This window comes from Nannospalax galili, unplaced genomic scaffold, assembly GCF_000622305.1.
Source record: "Nannospalax galili isolate Female #2095 unplaced genomic scaffold, S.galili_v1.0 scaffold252, whole genome shotgun sequence".
NCBI classification, from domain to species: domain Eukaryota; kingdom Metazoa; phylum Chordata; class Mammalia; order Rodentia; family Spalacidae; genus Nannospalax; species Nannospalax galili.
In genome coordinates this window covers 4,396,924-4,422,599 of record NW_008333886.1, presented here as the reverse complement: position 1 = coordinate 4,422,599, position 25,676 = coordinate 4,396,924, and the positions used below count along the sequence as shown (strand labels likewise).

Genomic DNA, 25,676 nt, shown 5'->3' with positions numbered 1-25,676 from the left:
CTTTGGAGTTCATAGTAGTTTAAAATTGTATACTACCCCAAAACCTTGGAGAACTTGGAGAAACCACCCTCCCCCACCCCAAAACCTTGGAGAACTGCTGCTGACCCCGTTGAAAGCTTTCCTGGTGGCTGGAGTCCTACACTCAAATTTGAAGACAAGCTCAGGTATCCCAACAATCACAGGAGAAAACAAAGACGAGCCTTTAGGGAAGCCGAGAGAGACCCTGGGCCGGGACAGCGCTGAAACTACTGTGACCCCTCACGTGAATCATCTCCACTGCATATCTTTGGTGTGAGTCCAGGAAGTCACTGTTGGGTCCTGGGATGGAAGGATCAGTAATTTGAGAATCTGTCTCCAACAGCATTCTCCCTGTGGTAAATGTAGTTCAAAATCATCTAAAGTGGTCTTAAGTGTTGTGAGAGAGACAAAAAGGGAGAGATCATCAATTTGACTTTTAATAAAATAATGATTTATTGTCGTTCAGCTATTTATAGAGATGAGTGAGATGGATGTTACACAGCTTAGGTGGGATGTTCTTCTATGATGAAGAGTCCTTTCTCATTTCACTGTTGGCTGTGTGGTTGAGTTGATCTTCAAAATGCATATTGCTGAAAGGGAAAAGAACAATTGATGACCTAAGTCCTAATTTTAAAACTGTCACTTCAATGGATCACAATGCATTGGTCTAACTTTCAAGTGAAGTCTCCCATCTGTCTCCTGGCATCTCTCTTAGCTGCTACCTGCTCTGTCCCCAGGAAGATGCCCTGACCTTTGGGGCTTGAGTTCCCAGTGTACTAAATACTTCTTCTGGCCTTTACAGCACTACACACACACACACACACACATACACACACACACACACACATAGATAACGTTAGGGAGAGCACTCATACTGGCCTCAGAAAGGACATCAACACACACACACACACACACACATACACACACACACACACACACATAGATAACGTTAGGGAAAGCACTCATACTGGCCTCAGAAAGGACATCATTCCAATATTCCAATTTAAGATCTAAACTAGATCTAGAAGATCTTTATTGCTGAATCCACTGGAGAAATGCCAAGATGAAGGAAAATGTCAGTGGCCACCTCACGTCTGGGAATATGTTTAAGTGACTCAGAGACAGAGCAATGCTACTGTGTCATCATGGTGGTGGTGGTGGTGGTGGTGGTGGTGGTGGTGGTGTGTGTGTACACTCAGTGTCCCTGCCATGTCTCTGGGATGGTGGTAACTCCCCCACTCTGCTGACTTTACCTTCTTTCTCTCTTTGTTTTTTGTTCTGTTTTGTTCTGTTTCTAAGATAGATTCACTATGTAGCCCTGGCTGGCCTGGAACTCCCTATGTAGACCAGGCTGGCTTTGAACTCACAAAGATCTGCCTCCCTTGTGCTGTGACTAAAGGTATAGGCCACCACACCTGATCTTTTCTTTGTTTTTGATCATGTTCCTTAATTCCTTCTGATTTGTACTGACTCAGTCAGAGCCCTTACAACAATCTTTCTTACACTTTCTGGCTCCTAGGGGAAGGCTCTAGACAGTCCCATGCACCTTCCTAACTGGTCCTCCAGCCTCACAACTTCCTACCGTCCCTGAACCCATACCTGGAACATCCTACTTGGCTGTGGGGATCAGACCCACAGGCCCAGCTTCTGTCAGGTTGTCTAGCCAGGTCCCACATTGATTTCTCTCTCCCTGCTAAATTATAAAATAAGCTGGAAATGGCTGTTTAAAAGAAAATCAACCTATATGGCTTTTTAAGTACATAAGTGACCCGTTGCTGGATGGTGGTTTAAACAACAACCAGGACAGGACTAAATGAGAATGTAACATTTGCTTTCAACATCACTGTCCATTTTCTGACTGATTTTGCAAAAGTAAAAATATCAGTGTCCTGGCCAGAGAGATGGCTCAATAGTTAAGACCACTGGTTGCCCTTGCAGAGGGCCCTGGTTCAGTTCCCAGCACCCACATTGCGACTAACAACCATCTGTAACTCCAGTTCTAGGGGATCTGATGCCTCCTTCTGGCCTCCATGGGTATTGCATGACACAGGTGCATTTACATATATGAAAGTAAGACACTCATATACATAAAATAAAAATAAATTAAAATTCATTAAAAATTTTTAAAAAATGAGTATCCTGATACTGGGTTGTCCACTTAAAATCTTCAACTCCTGCATAATAGCATTTCTTAAGAAAATGCACACTTGCTTCAGCTAACTCTGATGTTTTTCCTCTCAGAGATGTGTTTTCTCATTTGTCTCACCAGCAGGGTTCCAGATGTTTTCATTTGAATGAAACTGAACTGGAAGACAGATCTTCACTCTAATGTCCAGCTGCGACCACTGCTGCTCTGTGCTCTTTGGTAAGAATGTGACTCTGCCTGGCCCTCTGCTCTCTACCTCTGGGGTCTAGTGGATCCCAGGGAGCATGCTCAGCCTTCAACACGGCTTTTATGGGAGACATGTGCTCCCCCGAAGGCTGCTGCCCTGCCAGTTTTATGCACTCCCTGGGGTAGTCTCAGTGCCCCCGCCTTTGATATGGAGAGTACAAAGACCTGGCCCCCTTCCTTCAAGTCTAAAGTAGCTAAGGATCTGTCCCAGCTCCCAGGCTCCCTGAAGGACAGGCTACAGCCCAAGAGACCTGCACCATGGCCCCAGCCTCACCCCACCCAACCCACTGCCTTCACTCTACATAGGTGCTCCCCAATAAACCACTGTCATGAAATACTTACCTCAGGACCTACTGCCCAAGGACCCAGCCTCAGAGTGGGTGGCTTCAAGAGTTCCTTGTCTTTAAGAAATAGCCTGAGGCAAAACTTTAAACCCCTCATCTGAAAAACTTGCCTTAGAATTAGTTATTTCATAAGAAGCCAGAATTCACTAGAACCTTCCTTGAAGGAGAAGGTTCTCAAATACGCCTGTACCCCCTGCTGCCAGCCCCGAGCTCAGCCATCAGACCTTCAGAATGAAGGCACTTGTAAGCCACATGCCCTTTGCCAGGGAGGTGGAAACGTGCAGGGAATGCCAGATGTGTCATTTGCACCCCAGAAAAGCACAGATAACCAGACACAATTTTAGATACAATTCAGGAGTAATATGAACTCCCTTCAAGAAGCATCTACGGACCCCAAGTTCAGACTCATTGATTTACAGTTGAGATAATAGGAACCAGCTCAAACCAGTTGTCCTAGCCTAAGATACAAAAAGCTTAAAAATAAAGTGCTTTTAAAAGTCCTAGCTGCTCTTCGTGTGATTCCATCTGTAGGTTTTGAATAACCAAATGGCGACCTGCACTTACGTCTCCTGGATTTACGGCTGCTGCGTTTGAACTGGTCTTGCTCCGGTATTTCCTGCGGGTGCAGTAGACGCTGACGAGGGTGATGATGAGCATCACCGCAAACACAGCGACGGTGGATGAAACAGCGATGATGATGGTGTCTCGGGTGGAGCCTCGATTTTCACACCTTGTTCCCATGTACCACCAGTCTTCACCCGCAGGACACCTACATATGGAAGCACGATGTGGAGTGAGTGTGGGCATTCAGCTGTGGGCATCTTCACCATTGAAGGGCTCGGCACCTCTAGTTTTTAAAAAATATCTATTTTCTTTTTACGTGTGTGTGTGTGTGTGTGTGTGTGTGTACATGAGTGGAGGCCAGAAGACAGCTCTGGATCGTCCAGTAGAGGTAGCTGGGAGCAGTCCAATGTGGGTGCTAAAAACTGAACTCAGGTCCTCTGTGTGAGCAGCAAGCCCTCTTACCCACAGAGCCATTTCTCTAGCCCCATACCACCACTGTGAGCTTTCGACCTTGACTAGGGACTCAGCAACTTCACCTAGAAAATGGGAACCTCCCAAGTCAAGAGACCAGGGCTATTGTGAGGGTTTAATAAGATATGTGGCTTGTGAAGATGTTTTGGAAGAAGCCATGACGTATGTACAATGTGCTCTTTCTTCATAAGCAATTCCATCATCCTGGTAGCTAGCCAGATCCCAAATGAAGTGCTAAAAAATAACTGTTCTCTGAGTGCCTCTGAGATCACAAGTGATCAGCTGTAGCCCTGTAAATTATCATCAGCCAGTTCCACAGTGGGATCATAACATTTCTAGGGAGAGCAAACAGCAGTCTCTCTGTGAGACCTACCTGCACTCAGCTCTGCCCTCTAGGACAGTGCAGATGCCACCATTCTGACACTGGACTTCGGAGCAGGAGTCGAGGACAGTTGAGGCTGAGCCTGGGATGTTCAAGGTTGGGACTGGCTTCATTTGTGTAGAATTGAGGTGAGATATGTCTAGGAGGGAAGGAGAGAGTGTGATAGAAAACAGCTCTTAGTTTAGTAGTCATTGGACACATGATATTCAGGGTACAGGCTTGTGAGAAATGTATGCAATCTTCATTTTTTAAAAAATGTGTGAGCACATGTATGCGTGTGTGCATGTGTATATGTGTAAGTGTATGCCATGTGTGCAAGGGTGCCCATGGACACCAGAAGAGGACATGGGATTCCGTAGAGCTGAAGTTACAGGCCCGTGTGAGCTGCCTGCTACGGGTGCTGGAATCTGAACTCGGGCCCTCTGGAAGAACAAGAAGCACTCATCAGTACTCATTAGCACGGAGCCTTTTCTCCAGCCCCAGAAACATGCGTAGCATGCTCCAGTAGCATGTAAAACAGGTAAAATGTGGATCAGACAAAGGTGGGAAGATGGCTATAGGTAAATGCTTGCCTTGTAAGCATGAGGACTTGGGTTTAATCTCCAGAACCCATGTAAAAAAAAAAAAAAATCCAAGATAGGTGGTGCATTCCTGTAGCCTCCATGCTGGGGAACTGGAGACAGGCAGGCAGATCACTGCAGCTCAGAGGCCAGCCAGCCTAGCCTAGCTGGCAAGCTCCAGGTAAACGTGTAAGACCCTGTCTCAAATTTTTAAAAAAGGTGGATGTCACTTGAAGAATGACAGCCAAGGTTGTCCCCTGGTCTCTATACACACAGAGACACAGACACAGACACAAAACACACACACACACACACACACACACACACACACACACACATGCACAGAAACAGGCAGAAGGAAGCCAGTCTAGGTTGTTGGGATGACATCTTAAACACAGGTTTCCTGGCTGTTAGAACTCTAATGGACACAACCTTTGATCCCCACCTTCTAAAGCATGGTAAAGAAATGAAAGCTGAACTGTGTAAGAGAGCTAAGGACCCAGCCCAAGGTCCTGGGTGCCCTGTGTAGGGAAGTAAGAAGGCAGAGATGTCCAGCCTAAGGGTTTCCAGTATGGCTTTATGCAGTAGCAAATAAATTCTTAATCCTGGAACTTTCATTCTTTCATTAAATTATTTTCATATTTTTAATGACTCACACCCAAATTCCTTCACGCCTGCCCATTTCCTCCCAGATCCCATAGTATATCTAAAATTGAAATGCAGAAAAGCACACTGAACAATCAATGACCACAACAAGAAAAAAGCAGTTTGCGTAGAGCTGCTATTGCCATACCTTCGACTGTTAGTACGATATAAACATCATCTCCTTTTATGAAATCTCTGCTCTTCAGCCTCTCCTGGGTTATAAAGGCACTGGTCCCATAGCCTCTGCTCCTGCTAAACTGAGTTCCATTAGGGAAAAGGACCACCTGCCCCACTTTGGAAGGTCTGTCCCAAAAATAGTCTCCATTATCTGAAAAAGCAATTTATATTAATGAGCTGTATTTAGCATCATCATAGGAAAGAACAGGCAATGTGAAACACAATTAGGATGGAGCTCAAAATAATTAAACAATGCTATTGACCTGCGATGTATTCCCCGGCAGGTCACTGGAGCTTCCTCATTTACACTGCCCTACAGGAAATGAGATTGCTTGGCACAGAGGACCACCACACTCTAGACAATGTGTGGAGCGGCATCGGGGGAGGTTACCACACCTATCCATGTTGCCTGTTCTAGAAACACTTCTGTCTGACGGGATTGTGTCTCAGTGGCCTCTGAGTTATGGTAGTCCTTTTAACTGAGGGAGAGCAGTAAGTTGTTGAGTCTCTAATACTAGCAAAGAATATTTATCTCATAAACTGAATCAAATGGCATTTCAGTGTCATGAAGAGAAACATTTTGAAGAATGAAAAGATTCTGAATGCTAAAATCCTACAGTTCCCTTTGCATGTTTTCTTTCTCTATCAGATAAGTTCCTTTTTTATTCCTATGTCACTTTGAGCGTTCTCATTTATAAAATTCAGATTTAGAAATATTCAACTTCCCATAATTCTATTTTTTCTTCTCTACGGTTCCCCAAGTATAATTCCAAGTGTGATCACTGCTTTCTGGGGGATGATCCTTTTTGAGACTGGGGATGATGTAACCCTCAGTAAATCCCCCAGAACTCTTTAATAAGAAGTTGCCATCTACTCCCCTGCTACTCCAGCAGTGTCCCAGTATGCCTACCCAGCATCTCCATTCTGATCAGAAGCCTCCATCCCCAGAGCTGAGTTGAATTATTTGGACAATTCCAGCTGCCTGACTAGGCAGTATGGGGTAAGGGGAACTCAACACCAGGCGGACTTTCCCCACCAAGCCCTCCCAACAGACCTCCATACTGATCTCTCCTAATTCTCTTAACAAATCTGTGGGGGTTACTGTTCCTGTCCTGGTTTTACAGCCAGAGACAGTGGGCTCCCAGAAGCCTTTTGTTCAAGGTCACACAGCTAATGAGAAGAAACCTTGGATTTGAACGCAAGCATGCGGGACTTTAAAGCCAACATTCCTTATACAATATTGGGAGTTCAGGGATGGTGAGTTTCTAGGGTCAGAATCATTGTTGACCCAGCAGTCTCCCAGCAGCCTCTTGGCCAGGACTTTGTTCTCAACTACTGAGTCCTTTCCCTAGAGCTGGAAATCCTCACTGTGAAACTGAACTTTCCCTAGGTACCCCATCCCTCCTTGAGCAATGATCACGCCCTGGCCATAAAGAAAATAAGCCACGAACCTGTGGTCATCAATGGGTCTGTCGTTATACTCCGCTGGTTGGACATACGCTGCCGAATGTCAGGATTTTGATCCAAGAGTGTCATCGTGGCTTGTTGCCAAGGACACGGCCACTGTAACTGATCATCATTGGCTCCAGAGATCAGGTGGAAATAAATTCCCACATTAGGCAAGGACTTCAGAGTCAAGTAAATCTGAAAGGCGTAACCTTTAGGAGAATAAAATGGAGGACTGTATACATCTTCCTGGCTGTCAATGAGCTGTGTGAAATTCTGAATATGCCAGATATGGTGAGGGCATCGTGTTTCTGAAAGATTGATGTCATCAATAGACAGACCACCTGATGATACGCCAGAGCCTCTACGTCCTTCAAATGCCACTCGAAATTTATTAGTCACTTGCAATGTAATGTGGTAAAGTTGCCAGCTCCCAATGGGTATTTCTGCAGAAAGAATCAGTATTTCAAGGAAGATAGAAGACTTGTGAATGTGCTTATACAATCAACTTTAGATTCTAGCCTTCAAGGGCAACTGATGGCCCCAGAGCTACTGATCCCTATGGGTGTGAGGGATGGTTTCTTCATTCCTTCAGCCCAAGATCACTGACTAAGGGTATTGTTCTGAAATCAGATTGTTCCCTGGGCTGACAGAGCTGCCTCTCTTAGTTGATGGGTGAGTATCCAGCTCCTGAGTGCTCCACAGCTGCTAATTAATTCCCTAGTATTCTGCATTGGCTAACAGTTAGTGAAGCCCAGTATTTAATACTTGTGATTCTGCAATATTCAGTCTTCTTTAATATATAATTTCACCGGAATACTTCCTTCACACACAGAAACTTTCGGTTGGCTTTTAGCAATATTTAGCAGGGATCTAAAACCCTGAGAAAGCCTCGTTCTGTTCACTTCTTAGATTAACTAGTAACTCCACAGTGTAAGTACTTACCTGATGTTTGGCTCTCCTCTCTTTTCCTGCATTTCCTTCCTACCTTATACTGCCAGCTCACACATAGGATCGGGGAGGCTTTTCCAGCTCATTTAAGCTGGATATTAGAGAAAGAGTCTCTTTTCCAATCATAAAGAAGTAAGCTGGGAAGTGGAGCTCCTAATCACCACATCTCCCACTCTCCAATAAGAAGCAATACACTAAAAGCCTTCAGGATCCCCCAGGTAGACAACAGGGTAAAAATCACACCAAACCAGCACTTAACACACTGGATGGAAACTTAAATAGATCAGCTCTTAATGAGAAACAAAATTGTTAAAAATAAGTTAGAGAGGTCCAGATTGCAGAAAACACAACTGTCTATGGATAGACTAAAAATTGAGCAAAAAATTTTATCAGACGTTTGGCTTCATTGTGGTCAGTTTAACCCATGAACTCTGGAAGAACCTCGAAGCAAGGCTCCTGAATGCTGGGTATTACTGTCTACAATGACCTCCCTTCTAAGTCCTGACAACAATATACACACATATTTATATTTGTATTAACATGCATATTAATGCATATTTGTATTAACATATATGAATAAGGTCTTTATATTTATATTCTATAATTTCATATCGAGTATAAATATACAATGTGTGCACACTTTTCATAAGATTAAGAACCTTGCTGTTGATAGGTATTCACAGGCACAAATGACATCTGTATTTTAGCTTCTTTCTCACTAATGAAGGGGGGCGCGTCACAAACATAGGACAGTGTGGATTCTCTTTATAATGTGTTTGGTTCAGCTCATTGAATCAAGAGGTCGGTATGTACAGGAGAGAGTAGTCACTAAGTGCCAACTCGATGAGAATTAGAGTCACCACAGAAACAACCCCTGGGCGTGTCTGTGAGGGATTCTCTAGATTAGGTCAATGAAGGTACAAAGACTCATCTTAAATGTGGGCAGAGCCATTCTGTAGGTTGGGGTCCTGGACTACAGAGAAAAGAAAAAGTGAGCTGAGTGCCATCATTGACTTCTTTGCTTCCTGACTGCAGAGCTCACTCCCCTGCCACCATGCCTTCCCTGCTGTGATGGGCTGTATCCTCAAACTGTGAGCCAAAATAAACCTTCCTTCCTTCAGTTGCTTTTGTCAGGTATTTTGTCATAGCAGTGAGAATGGTAACTAATTCAACAGCCACATCCTGTCCTTCCCCAGGGAACTCTCTTAGCTTTAATAGGTGTCCTTGATCCACTTCTCTGACACAGGGTTGATGTGAAATGTGGACACCCACTCCCCACATGAATTGCTCCATGGTGGCCTTTACTCCGAGTCACATCAGAGGCCTTCGTAGGAATTTATTTTTTAAGCTAGAAACTAGAGAAAGAGTTCTTTTTATTTTTGGATGGCACATTTGGAAACACCAGACCACTGTGAGATAAAATGAGAGTTCTGCAACAGTGTTCATGGATGGGCCCAGGCCTCTCCAAGGCCAGTTCCTCTTATCCATGTTATGCCTGCATGTATGTAAGTGCACATGTGTTGTACAATGCCAGTAGAGGCCAGAAGAGGGTGCGAGATCCCCTGGAACTGGAGTTACAGATGGTTGTTAGCCATCATATGGGTGCTGGGAACTGAACCCAGGTCTTCTGTAAGGCAGTCAGTGTTCTTAACTGCTGAGCCACTCCTCCAGCTCTGCACAATGTGTTTTTATTACTTGCCGAGAACTGAACTCCACAGTTCCAGAAATGAGCTCCATTTTTTAAAGCAAGTGTCACACAATGACCCACACAAAGGACCCTCATTTGAACATCCTTATTGAACAGGAAGTCTCAGGTTCCAGTTGAAAAGTGAGTCAGCTGCACCTGCCCTGCTTCCCCTTGCTGTGTTAAGTGAAGAGAGCACCTCACACTGGATCCAAACTGTAAGAAGGTGAATATTGTACCTTTTATTTCTTTCGTAAGAGTTAAAACCCCATGTGGGGTCCCCGTAGTGTACTCCCGGATGTAGATGTTTAGCTGGTCATTTCCACTGCCACTGTTGTACAGATAAAATTCCAAACACTGAAACCCTCTCTTGGGGTACAGTGTTCTACTTTCCAACATCGCTGTGGCCCCCTCGTTCACAGAGCTGGTGTCAAAATGCATGAAGAAGCCAGAACCTGTCAGAGCACAAAAGCAGAGACTACAGAGCTGGACATTATTCTCTTTACCTTAGGTTTAGCATTTGCTCAGTTTTCATTCCCAAATGTATGGCCTGAATCCATCCCCAGGGTGCATGCATTGGAAAGTTTTCAAATTCACATGTTGATGGCATTTGGGGGTGGGGCCTTTGGGAGGTGATCGCATAGATTTACATAGAATTTACACAGAATTACATAAAGTCGGGGCCCTCGTGCTGGCATTAGTGGCTTTACGAGAGGAAGACACTGGAGCCCACATAGTTGTCTGTGCCACATATGACCTTTGCCCTGTGATGCAGCAAGATGTCCCTCAACAGATGACAAGCAGATGCCGGGCACGTTACTCTTGGACGTTAAGCCCCTAGAACCATAGTAAAGTGATTTCTCTTTTCACAAATTACCCAGTCTAGGTAATCAGTTAAAGCAAAGAAACCAAGCATGACATTATGCTGGGCATTTCAGTAAGTTCCAGGAGGAGGTAGCTCCTGAAAGAGACAGCATTAGAACCTTGACCCCAGGGTAGACCATCAGAGCTATCAAGCTGTAAGTTCTTTTTTTTAAAAAAAAAATTATTTTAACTTCATGTATATGAGTGTATTGCCAGCATGTTTGTAAGTGCACCTATGTTGTGCGATGCCCAAGGAGGTCAGAGAGGGCATTGGATCCCCTAGAACTGGAGTTACAGATGGTTATTGGCTGCCACCTGAGTGCTGGGAATCGAACCAGGGCCCCCTGCAAGAGCAGCCAGTGCTATTAACCACTGAGGCACCTCTCCAGCCCCAGTGTTTATAAGTTCTAAAGTCTACTTTCATGTGTCTTCTAGAAATACACAAGTAAATATAAATGTGCTACTCGGAGTCAAGTGACTGCTTAATTCAAAACAAAATTTCATAATGGAAAAGGATGCTCACTGGGAGAGAAGTAAATAGATTGTGTTTCCTGTCTTCATTTTAGGCATGTGAGTATTTCATAGCCAGTTCTGTTTGTTGGCATCTCCTGCATTCTGTGAGGTTCTAGAAAAGAACAACACAGTCCCTGAAATAAAAGTCCTTCCAAGAGGCTCAGCCCTCTCCTGCTCTGGGCACATACTGATGGAATCATCAACAGCTCTGGTGTATAGAAAGAAAAACATTCTAAGAGGATAAGAGCAGAGAAACAACCTGTCTTTTTCCTACATAAGGCACTGTTCTTCGGAAAACTGAATAGGTTATCATTAATAATCCTGATATAAATGAGAGATAAAATGCCAGTCTTTCAGAGAGACCTGGAAGGCTGGAGCCACTGTAAAATCTCCTTTACCTTTGCACCGGCCCATGTTGGAGTGATCGCTTTCTGGGCCCCCAGGAATCTGTGAAACCCGTTGCCAGTCAACACTATCTCCTGAACTTTGAATCATGCCACAGATATTTTCCAGTTCAAAATCACATGAGTCCATAAAACTCAAGGAAGAGGCTACAAAAAAAAAAAAGAAAAAAAATTATGAACACTCATAGAACATGATAATTTAAATAATAAAAACTGAGCTTTGCGTCATCAAAAGGAACACCAGATTGACTGTGGGAACTACAGACTCCAAGTCCAACAGGAGATGGGCAGCTTTGTGCATCTGAGCAAGCAGTCTGTACCATCTCTCCTCTAACCTAGACGCTGACTCAACACACCTCCTGTCACTCCAACTTCAATGCCACAGTGCAGATCACGTGCCCTCATTTACATTACAACTATACATTTCATTTTAGCTAACTCTAAATCCGCATGGGGCACATTCTTGCAAGGATTGGCATTATTTACATAAATCTCAAGGACAGATTTTGAAGAAGAAAAATGCTACAGACAATTTATAGATTGGGATCTGAGTTCTCTTCTGCTTTTTAAAAATCCAACTTCCACAATCTCTTGTCATGCCATCCTTTTCCCAGCAGGGCAGAGGGAAATGCAAGGGATCTCAAAGACCCCCACATACAGCAGTTATACAGGCGGTTCAGCTTCTTCAGGTCAGCATCGCTGAAGTCCATTCGCTGGCCGATCACATCCTCAAAGTCTGAGATTCTCGTAACGATGGTGGGCTCCGTGCCATTTTGGAAAGCAGTTTTACTGTAGTGCATCACTGAGGTGTAGTCATAGGGAACGTTCAGGGAATCCGATACTCGGTCATCATAGACATTGAAATTGTGTTCGCGGCCTAAATTTTATTTTTAAAAAAAAAATTATTATTTGGTGCCCATAAAATTTAGTTGTTCTTGCTGTAAACACCATTAACTAAGAAATACAGTAGTGCGAACCTTGCTACACTTCACTGCATTTCAGTGTCTTGCATATTCCTGTCTTAGGACAGGACATCATGCACAAATTATACCAGCACTCACTAAGTATCACTTGACATTAGTCACTCATGTACCCAAACTTCCATCACAGCCTAAAGTCAGAATAATAACATTTTATCCAAGGCTCTACCTTCTGCTAATGGGAAAGAGTGTCCCAAAAATTGGTGGAGAAACGGGGTCACTGGCCAGTGCTGACAGAAGTTTAAGGCGTTCATAGCAGATGGAGAGGGAAGGAAGGAGGACTTGGTAAGTGTGGCAAGTTGGAACCTGGGATTGATGGATAACAGGCAAGTCACTAGGAATGCTCAACATAGTCAGGATTTCATGTTTACTAGAATACTTGTAGATGCATTGAATCATAGTGACTGTCATTCATAATAATGAATTATATATTTTGAAAAGGCAAAGAGTAATTTCAAGTGCTTATTGCAAAAAATGCTGAGTGAGATAATAGACTTCTTGGTTTATTTAGCTTCTTTTAAGCGAGGTGATAAATGTGCTGATTATTTTATTAATGTACATATACCAAAATATCATTTTGTAGCCCATAAATATATTTACTTAGGATTTGTAAATATACAATATTCTTTTTCTGAGTCTCCATGAGTTTCAAAGGTATTTATTTTAAAACATTACATTGAGTATATTTAGAGAAAAGATAATAGGCTACTTAGCATCCTGGCAATGAATAACTGAACACAACTTGAAATCAGATGAATTCATACACATAATGAAGTATGTCTGATCTCCAAACTATATAAATGTATTATCAAATGTGGGCAGAGATTTTGGGAATCCTAAGGCCAAGAACATGGGTTAGAGCTAACACTTCCCTGTCTAAGTTTATAAGGCACCTCAGAAGCACAACATTAGGACTCTGGGATACCAGCACCTCAACGACTTCAAGGTATGCCAGCCTCTGCTGAGTCTAAAGCTAAATGGAGTAAGAGTTGGAAAATCGGATCTTTTCAGTTATTACCTACTCATACCAACAGCAGGTGAGCACACCTGCTCAGAAACTCAATTTGTAATTGATGAGGTAAAAACACAAGAGAAACGAACCTTCCAGAATTCTGTCCCAAACAATCATGACATAGTCATCCCTGTCAGCTCGAGATTGCTCATGCCAGAACCCCAGCGCATGGAGGAACTCGTGCTGCACAGTCGCTATTCTGTCACAGTTTTGCCCGATGGACAGCTCTTGCCTCCCAACACGTCTGTTTCCTACTGAAGACCAACATCTGATGGAGAGTTCACAGGGGAAGGGGGGCACACTGTTACCCCAATGCACGCCAAGGTCACAGGTCAAGAGCCTCACTGTTTAGTCCACTTTGTCACCCAAGTAGGCCTTTCCCTGCTACATCTGGACACTGAATTTTTCTCAGAACCCAGATGAGGCACGAAAAGCCCTGGAGAACAGATAATCTTTGGAGAATTGGCCTTAACAGCACATATTACATAGAAACTAGTCACCCCGGCCCAGCATTCACTACGTAGACTAGGCCATCCTCTGCCTTCTGAGTGCTCCACCTTATTATTTTTTAAATTGATTCTTTGAAAATTTCATACAATGTATTTTGATCATATGCCAACCTCCCCCACACTTCATGTTCATTTGATTGTTTTGTTTGTTTAAGTCTTATTGAGTCTAATTTGTGTTCCCCAAATGCTTTGGGGCATGGGTCTATCCCTTGGAACCTGGTTACCCTACACAGCATTATGCTTCTAAAGAAACCGACTCTTGAGGCTGGAGAAATGGCTTAGTGGTTAAGAGCACTGGCTGTTCTTGCAAAGGACCCAGGTTCGGTTCCCAAAATCCACATGGTGGCTAACAATCATCTATAACTCCAGTTCCATGAATCTGACACCCTCTTCTGATCCCCAAGGGCACAACACGAGTACAGTTACATACATGCAGGCAATACACTCATACATATAAAAATAATAATAATAAGTTTTTTTTTAAAAAAAAAAGAAAGAAACTGACTCTTCCTCTCCCAGAATCTATCAATTGCCAATAGATCCTCAGCTAAAGTCAGGATTTCTTGCTCACCTCCCTATCAATGCTGAATTTTGTCTGGCTTGAGCTTGACCAGGTCTTGTGCATGCAGTCACAAGTGCTGTGGGTTCATATGTGCAATTTCCCTGTTATGTACAGAAGACAGTGTCCTTATATTCACTCACCACCTCTGGCTCTTACAATATTTCTTCCCCTCCTTTCACAATGATCCCTGAGTCTTGGGAGAAGAGGGTGTGATATATCTACCTTATGTTTTTTTTTTGAGACAGGTTCTCTCACTAAGCCTGAACAAGTTGGTTAGTCTGCTTACCAGTGAACTTCAGGGATTCACCTGTCTCTACTTCCCCAGTACCGGGACAAAAGACACATGCTCTGCACCCAGATTTTTTAACATGTGTTCTGGGGACCCGAATCCAGGTCCTCATGCTTGTGCAGCTAGCATTATACAAACTAAGACATCCTCTCAGTCCCAGGCTGGCTTTTCTTTTTCCTTCCTTCCTTTCCTTCCTTCCTTCTTCCTGTTTTTCTTTCTGTCTGCCTGTCTTTCCTATCTCTGTGTGTGTCTCTATCTCCCTTGTTTTCTCTCTCTCTCTCTCTCTCTCTCTCTCTCTCTCTCTCTCTCCTCTCTGTCTCTCCCTCACTCTCATCATGCTGTGACTCTTCCCCAGGGGCTTACACATGCTGGGTAGGTGCTCTATTACTGTGAAAATATTGTTTTTATGGCCAGAGAAACCAGACCTAAAGGTCTTACTCTGTAACAAACAGCAAAGGAACGTGTGGTCCACCCTGGAGTTCAAGGCCTTGGACAACTGCTATAGGGGAACGCCCTGGAAACAACAGTCTTCCAGAAGCCCTTAATACATCAGTACTGGAACTTACCCACTGTCCTTGATCACTGATATGTAGTTAGCTTCTCCAGTCCACGGCTTGAAGTCAATGCATGTTTTCAGGCGGTAGCGTTCAAACGCATTGAGGATCACCCCTTTAGCATTCATTTCTGAAGAAAGAAAACAAGCAACACACACATTCGGATCACTATTTCAAATCTAACACCTTAAAATGAGGCAGGATGATACTGACCACTGTTAGGGTTCAGACCTACAGTAACTCTCTCCCCAGTGCAGCAGGGCCTCACAGTTTTACAAGTGCCTGAAAATGCAGGAACCGAGCTGATGAGCACCCTGATCTTTGAAGTCAAGAGAAGCAGACTTTTCTGCACCTTTAGGCCAAAGGCAGCATGCTCCCTCTTTGATGATCTTAAAGGATAAACAGACACCTTTTGATGCAGATCCTGGCTGATGGACAGAGGGGGGCGTTTTAACAGAAGCTGTTCTGATAAGCCCTGGGCTCCCGCTCCCCCACCTAATTTTTTAAAATATCTTCCCACCTTCTGCATCCCCTGAAACACCCCTTATAAAAACCCCAGCCCACAACCCATGGGCTGGCAATTTCCTACCCCAAGGAAATTGTCCCGTGCGGATTCCCTCTGCTAATAAACCCTATCCTGGTGGGAGTTTTATCTGTGTCCTGGTGCTTTCTCCTGATTGACCCAATTCATCTATCAACCACCACTCTGTTTCAGAGCAGAATGCACACCGGGACTGTGAGTCTAGGCCTTTCACCAAAGTTTCAGGAGGAAACTCCATGTGTTGAACTGCTCTGAGAATCAAGTAAAGGAGCACATGTGAAGGTGCTGTGGACTGTCTAGGCCTCTATCAACATAAGACGTTCATTTGCCATGTGTCTTTACTGCCATGTGCTTTAAGTAACCTTGGGTTCCTAGACGCAAAAAGCCTGAGCTGGGCTCATGCCTACAAATCCTTGGTGCCTCAATAATGAGGAAAGTTTCTGAAGATCCTAAAATCCCATCAAGCAGTGGTGCAGGATCGCCTTTGCTTTATGACTCTCTTGTGTTCCTAATGCCCTTGGCTCCACCGCCACCCTCTCCCTCCAGCCTCCACCTCCCACATTTTCTCCCCCTGCATTTATAGCACTCAGGGAAGGAGCTTATTTCCTGGAAATTAGAATGCATTGCTCCAGGCTGGGGCTGTAGCTCAGGGACAGAGTGTTTGCCTGCCTGCTTGGCCGTAGGATGGCCCCTCAGCACTGCAAGCAGACACCTCTGAGGGGTCACCCATGTTTGGGGGAGTTGCATCTCCAACCACAACACCTGATACTTAATCTCAAGCCTTACTGGCAAAGTTTCATATACCAGCCTACCAGAATTTAAGAAATAAGGACTTCTAGAAATCATTTCCAAAAAACCTTCATGTGTATTCATTTTGCTGCATGTGGAGAGGCCTTCCTTTGGAATTTCCTAGTCTGAGTCACTTGAAAAATGATCTCCAGTCCTAATATGTGAAGAAATACTTTTATTACTCTAAACAGGAAGTAAATTCAATTCTACACAGTACACAGAAGGAACAAAAATAACACAATTGAAAAAAAACGATATATAAAAATTTGAAGCTGAATTCTATTATAAAGACCATATAACATGTGCCAGTGAGATGGTTCAGTGGGATGGTGGTGCTTGCCACCAAGCCTGAGGACCTGAGTTCAAGCCCCAGGACTCACATGATGGAGAGAACACACGCCTGAAAGTTGTTCTCCGACTTGTACATGCCACCACAACATGTGCTCTCACATGCAGTAAAAATAAATAATGATAAATAATAATAAAAAGAAAATTTAAAGAACCACATAACATGGAAATACCCAATATATTAAAAAAGCAGAACAAAAATTTAAGGCACCATAGTTACAATTGCATTAAAATCTGTTCATTTGAATAATACGATCTAGGCTGAATTTTTACCCTATCATGTTTCCCAGACAGTTGGTCTCCGAGGCTGGCTTCCATTCTCAGTCCCTCCTCACTCAGTGTCTTCTTCTGGGCTCACTAAAAGTCAACTGTCTGTGGAGTCCCCGTGATATACTAGGACTAGGACTGGGTGCACACCTGGGCAAACACTCTGACTGGGTGCACACCTGGGCAAACACTCTGACTGGGTGCACACCTGGGCAAACACTCTACCAAAGGAGCTACGTTCCCATTCCAAGGAGTGCATGATCTCAAGAAACACTGGTTCCTCCAAAAAGCATCCTCCAAACTGATGCTGGTTAGCGGCATTGCTATCTCTAGCGTGAAGATTTTACAAGTGAACTTGGGTCCCCCCCCTCCCCTCCCCCCCCCCCCATCTCCTTCCAGTATCTATGTAGTCCAGGCTGGTCTCAAACTCAGAATCTTCTTGCCTTCCCTTCCCAAGGAGTGCTGGGATTACAGGTGTGCACCACCACTAACTAAATTTCTTCTAAAAGTGTATTTTCGGTTTTGGATCCGATTCTTTTGACTCCCCACCACCATCCCCATTTTTCGTGCATGCAGCAACATAGAGGCCTGAGATTGGTGTCAGGAATAATCCTCCATTGCTTTCCATCGTACTCATTGAGGCAAATCAAACCCAGAGCTCAGATACGGCTCGTCTCCAGTTCTCTCTGGGGAGGGGGAGGACAGGATTGCAGACGGCCACCATGTCTACCCGGCATCTAAGTGAATGCTGGAGTCTGAACTACAGCCCTCATGCTTGCCTGGCAAATGCTTTAACCACCAGGCCATCTCCACAGCCCTCTCCTCTTCTTTTTAATAATACTAAACTAAGTTTATTTGTTTCATGAAAAGATAAAAATAGTGGGTTCTTACTAAGTTCCTGACTTGGCAAAATAAAATGTTGGCTAAACAATGCCGATCTCTGAAAATTTCTTTCATTGGTTATTTCGTGGAGTTTTATCTTTACTCATATTTAAATCCTGTACTGGGACTAGAGAGATGGCTCAGTGGTTAAAATCGTGTATCGTTTTCCCAGAGGACCTGAGTTCAGTTCCCAGCTCACAACTGCCTGTAACTCCAGCTTCAGGGGATCTGGCATGCTTCTGACTTCTTCAGGTGTCTGCACACATGTGGCATTCACTCACACAGATGCACACACATACACATAACTAAAAATAATAAAAATAATTTTTTAAAAAAATCCTGTACAGGTTTGAGGTTGCTAAGTTGCAGAGCATCTACCTGTACTGGGGCTGGAGAGATGGGTAGCAGTTAAGAGGGTGTGCTGCTCTTCCACGGCCCCTAACTTCAGTTCCCAGCACCCATGTCAGGTGGTTCACAACTGCCAGTAACTCCAGCTCCAGGGGGTCTAATGCTCTCTTCTGGCCTCCATGGTACTATACTCATGTGCACACACATAGACACACACACACACATGCCTGTGATTAAAAATTAAATATTTGAAAACCTCTTATTAAAATAAAGAGTATCTCCCTAATATTTATGTTCACGGCAGTCAACACAAAGTAAATTGAATTGATCTTTACATTGATCGAAACTCAGCATATATTCAGCCTGAATTATTTAAAATCTTTAATTCTCCATTTCCTTTTTTTTTAAGGTAAGTGTACATAGCCACATAGAGGAACAAAAAATTAAGCCTTTACTAGCACACAAAGCCACCCTGGCAGACTTTAATCCCATTTCCTCGGGATCACACAGTAACTGTGGACATTCCAAGGTGCATACTAACCCAAGCTATCTTCTAGAACATATGGAATGGTATGAGGCCACCTATATTCTTCTCCAATGATGGAATTTCTCTCTTGTACCTGTCAAAAGTAATGTGAAAAGGCCAGATAAGTGAGTTAGACAAAGACCATCAGTAATCAATCAGGAAACAAGCGAAGTTTACAGCTCTCCCTGCGGCCCAAACAAATGGGGCATGTGTCTATATGTTTTCATAATATAATAAGACTTACAGAAAGAAATAACTAAATTCTATCGTTAATTTTTCTGATGAAGTTCAAGAAGAAATAATGCAGAAAATATGATTGCTGGGAACCAAACTATAAATATTAGTAGACGTGTCAACCTTTAAAACACTAGATATTAAAAATACACAAGAATAGGGCTGGAGAGATGGCTCAGTGGCTAAGGGCGCTTGCAGAACTTGCAGAGGACCTGAGTTCAGATCCCAGCACCCACACTGGGCAGCTCAAAAACACCTATAACTGCAGTGCCACGGAATCCAACACTCTCTTCTGGCTTCCACAGCAGCTGGCACTGAGGGAGGGAGGGAGAACTCAAGAAGGAAATGATGACAAAACCTCAAAATCTTAATCTTAGGAAAAAACAGACATGAGTTAAGTGAAAGCTTTCAAAACATATTAAAGGGGACCTGGGTTCAATTCCCAGCACCTACATGGCAGCGAACAACCATCCATAACACCAGTTCCAGGAAACTCAATACCCCTTCTGACCCCTGCAGGCTCTGCACAATATGAGTGCACTTATACACATGTAGGCAAAACACTCGTATACATAATATAAGTCAAAGTTTATCATAGAAAATGAATGTTTTATTAGTGTATCCCTGATAAGATAACAAATATTCCAGAGGACAGAGAGGTCGCCACCTTCATGGAGCTGGTATCCGATGAGGGACAAACGGTAGACAAGAAACCACGTAAGCAGAGTGAACTGACGTGCAAAAGGAAGAAAAAGGGAGATCTGCTTCCATTTTTCACAATATTTATTTATTTATTTATTTATTTATTTATTGGTCTTTCTGAGACAGGGTCTCTCTGTAGCCCCAGCTGTCCTGGAACTCACTTTGTAGACCAGGCTGGCCTTGAACTCACAGAGATCCGCCTGCCTCTGCCTCCCGAGTGCTGGGATTAAAGGCATGTACCACCACGCCCGGCAAGATTTATTTTATTTTTAATTATGTATATGTGTGTGCCTGTGTGTATGTGAACATGAAGTGCAGGTGTCTATGGAGGCCAGATGCATTGGGTTCCCCTAAACTGGAGTTATAAGTAGCTGGGAACTGCCTGATGTGGGTCCTGGGAACTGCTCAGGTCCTCCAAAAGAAAAATATGCACTCCTGAGTGCTGAGCCATCTCTCCAGCCTTAGCTCTGTCCCTTGAAGGGAGATCTGAAGGGTGAGAGCGGAGCTTCTAGTATACAGGATGCAAGGACTTGACTGAAGAGTGTTTTGGAAGAAATATTAGAATTTTGCAGAAAAAAGTTCTATTGGATAATTTCTAGGTCTGTCAGTTTGTTTATTTTTAAGTTAATATATACCTCTATAAAATAGCGCTCATAACAAGATCATTAAACATTCCCATTTCAATCTATACCCTCAAAGGGATATAAATTCTTAAATTTTTTAATCAGGTAGATAATAAATTATGTCTTGATTATTCTATTTTTTAAATATTTTATTATTTTTATTTCATGTATATGAGTGTATTGCCTGCATGTAAGTGTACCTGTGTCACGAAATGCCCATAGAGGTCAGAAGAAGGCATTGGATTCTCTGGAACTTGAGTCATGGATAGTTGTTAGCTGCCATGTAGGTACTGGGAACCGAACCTGGGTCCTCTGCAAGAGCAGACAGTGCTCTTAACTGTTGAGCCGTCTCTCCAGCTCCTGTCTTGATTAGTTTTGTTTTTTTTTTAAGTTTCTGATAATGAGTTTTTAGATCCCCCTAAACCTATATGTACATCTACACATCTGTTCAGCTGTATCCTGACTAGATCAGGATAAACACTTTAAGAACTGGCTTGGAGGACCCTTCCTTGACAATACTATTTTTAGCTGAGATCAGGACAAAGGTCAAAGAAATGTATTCCTTATGATAAAAAGCCTAAGTCATTCAAAGTGTTTAAAAATCCAGTTTCCTTTGCCTCAGCTATATTGAATCAGTGAAGTTCTATTTTTAAATGGCACTGCCTTATAATTCTCCAATAAAAAAAAATCAGGCAGATCAAGATAACATACGTAGTCAATGATGTGGACTTGGGCATTCAGAGACCCAGGTGATGAACGAGGAAGGCAAAGGCATTACTGTGCATCCTGAGTAAGTAAGTCACACTGTGCCCTCAGAGACCAGAGCCTTAACACAGCCACGTTAGCCACGTCTTTTCATCTACTCACACTTCAGTGCAACTCACCTCAAGTCTGATATCGCCCTCAAAAAGATCCAGTCCGAAATCTAAGAGTAAAGATAAAAACTCATGTTAGTACAGTGGATTCAAAATCTCCACATAATAATGTTTGTAAACACCCATGGGTGTGGGAGAGGGCCCAAATGAGGCCTCCCCTCTCCCCAAGGACCTATAGGTGGTGAATGGTTGCTTGGAGAGGGAGACATTTTCTTCAGTGGTGTAGCCACTGGTAAGTTGCCCAAGCTCTTGTTTGTTTTTTTGTTTTTGTTTTTGTTTTGTTTTGTTCTGGTTCCACTTAAATTTTTGAGACAGGGTCTCCTTGTAGCCTTAGCTGACCTGGAACTCTGTGTAGATTAGACTGGTCTCTATTTTACAGAGATCTACCTGCCTGTGCTTCCTAGGTGCTGGGATTAAAGGCGAGTGTCACCACACCAGGCTTCATGTTCTTGTAAAGAACCCCTCATCCAGCCTTCTGTAAGCAATGCTGATGAAACTCATTTGTTCATAAAACAAACAAACAAACAAACATGAATTAGAAAACAGGACTGGCTGGGAAGAGAAAGGATGTCATAGGAGTGCAGGGGCGGGGGCTCAGAGGAGGGTGATGGGAAGAATGTAATTAAAATACATTATGTACATGCATGAAAATGCCATGATGAAACCCATTATCACATACAAGTAAAATGTGATGATAAAAAAAGAAACCTTAAAAGGTGGCCTACAAGCTAACTCAGTGAGAAGAAGACACCTGCCGCCAAGACTGACGATCTGCTTTTGATCCCTAGGACCCACATCAACTCCTAAATCAACTCCCAAAAGTTGTCTTCTGACCTCCACACATGCAGCATGGCACATGTGCACCCGTACACACACACACACACACACACACACACACACACACACACAATATTTAAATATGATAATAAAAAAGAAAAGTGAAGAAAACAAATCCACAAACCTTCATTAATATCAAATATGTCTCGATCAACTCCCCCATCTATATCTTTGACTAAAATAAAAAACACATAAAACATTATATTCATGAAAGAAGAAAATCTTATTAATCACATAATCAGAAGGAAACACGTTTTTGCTTCAGATTCTCACTCATCTTACACGGATTAGTGGATTGAGACCCTAATCGATTGATGAAACCCTCCCATGAGGCAGGCTGGGGACTAAGGAAGGCACTTTGCATAGACGCCTGTTTTCTTCACATCCCTTGATGTCTTGAGGAGCAAGAAACTGGCCGCTGTGTCTTAGTAAGTGTAACTTGGAATGTCTAAAGCTTCTCAGCTCAGCTAGCCACTGTGTTTGGCCTTCGTTGTACCACATCCATTTCTCTGATGAGCAAATGGATCCTAGAACGTAGACAATGAAATGCTCCCCAAGAAATCAAAGCAAGCCAGTCACTGTTGGATCACTGTGTGATGCTGCAGCAGTTCTGCGTGTGCGACTATGCGGTACGCTTACACCACATGTGCTTTAGGTTCTCCTGTTCTGATTACAAACAGAGCTTTCTTGTACGACAATCTAAAGAGAAAAAAAATCAAAATAGGCTCACCAAAGTTTTCTGGAGTTGGCTGGGGGAAAAAACACATAAAAATATTATTATTATGCCCATGATATAAATGATCTTTTTGTCATGATTTTGAATTATAATAATCTTCCATTTTTTTTTCATCAATTTATGTGGTGTGTGTGTGTGCGCGGGTGTGGGTGTGCACCTGTGGATGGATATCAGAGGACAACTTTCAGTAATCAGTTCTGTCCTTCCACTATGTGGGTTCCTGGGACAAACTCAGGTCATCAGGCTTAGTAACAAGTGCCTTTACTCACTGAGCCACCTTGATGGTCCCAATTTTGGATTGTTATTGGTTCTTGTTGTTTGTTGTTTGTTTATAGTTCAAGCTGGAACTCACTTTGTACCCCAGGCTACCCTCAAATCTGCTCCAATCCTCCTGCCTCTGACCTCACTAAGCATGTTTTACTTTCATGTTTCTCCCAAGTACTAGGATGACAAGCATGACCCCGCCCCCCCGTGCCTAGCCTGTTTCTAATTTATAACAAGACACTTGGTGCTTATCATTAGCATGATATATTATTTTCTGTCATATATCCAAGACAGGAAAGTTAGAATCTAAGATGATGTTTTGAACAGAGAGAGCATTTTTGCTTCATGTAGAAACTGAAGCTTCCTACTAAATGAATTTAAAAGTAAAGGAAACAAAAGTCAACTTGAAAACTTGAAAAGAAGGCAGAGCACAAGACTCCAGCCTTCAGAAAAGTGTTCATTTTAAACACAATCTCTTTGGGCTGGAGAGATGGCTCAGCAGTTAAGGGCATTGGCTGCTCTTGCAGAGGACCCGGGTTCGATTCCCAGCACCCACATGACAGCTAACAACCATCCATAATTCCAGTTATAGGGGATCTCACTCCCTCTTCTGACCTCCTTGGGCATTAAGACCATGTGGTGCACTTACATACATGCAGCCTTAACTTAAATTTTAAAAGATTTTTTCAAAACACACAATCTTCTAAAAGACTCATGGAACAATGCATTAAAAACCTAAAAATGTATTTCCAGTTTACAACAGAAATTTTACCCATGACTTCACTAATCATGTTTTACTTTCATGTCTCTCCCAAGGTTCTACATTCAAAGACAATGCCAAACATCTAAGGAAAGTATCAGTGAGCATATTTTATGATTTTAAAAATATACTTTTTAAATAGACAGTCCACAAATGACTGATGAGTTATATGCTCAATGGGAAAAGAACGAATCAATCTCGGAGATTTATTTTGTGTGGGAAAGATGTACACGCAGGTGCATGTGGGGGGGTGAGTACACGTATGATGTGCAGATACATGTGGAGGCCAGAAGTCAACCATGGGTGTCATTCCTCAGGAGCCATCTACCACATTTTTTAGATAAGGCCTCCCACTGGGACCTGGGGCTCACCAACTAGGCTAGGCTGGCTCGGCAGTAAGCCCAGGATCCACCTGCCTCTGCCTCCTCAGCATTGGCATTACAAGCACAAGGCGTCACACCTGGCTCTTCTCATGCCAGGTGCTGGGATTGACTTGAGCCTGCATGGCAAGCATGTCACTGGGAACTATCTCCCAGGCCTCTTGAGAAAATTCTTAATCGGTGCAATGTATTTAAAAAAAAAAAAAAAAAGCTGATGGAACTCCTAGATGGTAGGTGTGAGAGTTATTGTTCTGGGATTTTCTAACTTATGGTCATTTAGTTCACCTTCCTGGACCTTAGAGGAGCTGTGAGACATGGTCAACACCTGCCTAGTGTGAGAATTGCAGGTTATATGATACCTGTGAAAGCACATTATAAAAATGTAATATTGCGTCATACAAGCATAAAGGACAATTACATCCAAATACAACCTAACAGCTGAAAGACAGAACACAAAACCTGGGAATAGATGGGTTAGATGGCTACAATCCCTTTTGACTGCAAGCACCCCGGCTGCCTCACACAATAACCACACAGCACACATTCCCAAACGATGCCAACACACCTGCGAGATACAGTTCTCAAGTATGTGCTCCCAGCCATGGCTAAACATGCATGAAATGGCATTTTTCATTTTTAAAACTCTAGTTCTTATCTATGGACCATCAGTTCAGTATTAAAACTTACTTTAAATCACAACTAAAAGTTTCCCTCGGCCGTTAGAAATTTCATATAAGGCCTGGGGTAAGTTTGGGGTAGAAGCTGTCTAGCACTGCTGAAGAGCAATTTAAATTGATAAAGATGAAGAAGAAAAACTCCGTGTTGTGAAACTGAAAGGTGGCCAGTGCCTGTGACGTCTGTCAGCCTTCACTCCTGGCCAGTTACTCTAGCAGCAATGGATGGCAGTCAGTAGCAAGTCTTTCAAAACTCACATTCTATGTCTTATTAAAAGAAAACACACAATGAAGTTGAAAGGAAACATAGCTATCAAGATTCTCGCTGGCAGAGCGGCGTCTCACACCCCATGTTCTGCTGACCCCTGTCCACCAAAAAGGAACTGTCACCTAAGATGAACATTTTAAAGTACATAAAACAAAACACAAGCAAAGAATTATCCCCTAATGATTGATGTCAATGGGTCCCAATTTTTCCAATTGTTTTCTATATGTTGTTTTCTTACCAAGCCAGAAACCAGGAAAAAATTGGCAAAAACCAGAAAGCAAGACCAACGCTGGGCACCCAT

General features: G+C 43.1%; 1 protein-coding gene across 1 annotated transcript; it reads right to left on the bottom strand.

The window, feature by feature from the left end:
• Positions 1-552: 552 nt before the first annotated feature.
• Mep1b (meprin A subunit beta) lies at positions 553-25,676 on the bottom strand. The gene is made up of 15 exons (XM_029561482.1): positions 25,614-25,676; positions 23,024-23,042; positions 22,418-22,468; positions 21,466-21,506; positions 19,038-19,116; positions 15,334-15,451; positions 13,497-13,675; positions 12,074-12,292; positions 11,410-11,562; positions 9,874-10,089; positions 7,005-7,445; positions 5,525-5,704; positions 4,163-4,310; positions 3,319-3,523; positions 553-608 (listed from the first exon to the last, which is right to left on the bottom strand). Exons 1-15 carry the CDS (start codon positions 25,674-25,676, stop codon positions 594-596), a joined length of 2,127 nt encoding a protein of 708 aa, XP_029417342.1. The 3' UTR covers positions 553-593.

Excerpts from the sequence above, each read along its gene's own strand:
- Mep1b (XM_029561482.1), bottom strand. The coding sequence starts at position 25,676 with ATGGGTGCCCAGCGTTGGTCTTGCTTTCTGGTTTTTGCCAATTTTTTC. Across the intron at positions 15,452-19,037 it reads TGTTCTAGAAGATAGCTTGG|AAATGAATGCTAAAGGGGTG; the intron begins GTTAGTATGCAC and ends TTCTTTCTTCAG. Across the intron at positions 12,293-13,496 it reads TTGGGACAGAATTCTGGAAG|GCCGCGAACACAATTTCAAT; the intron begins GTTCGTTTCTCT and ends AATAAAATTTAG.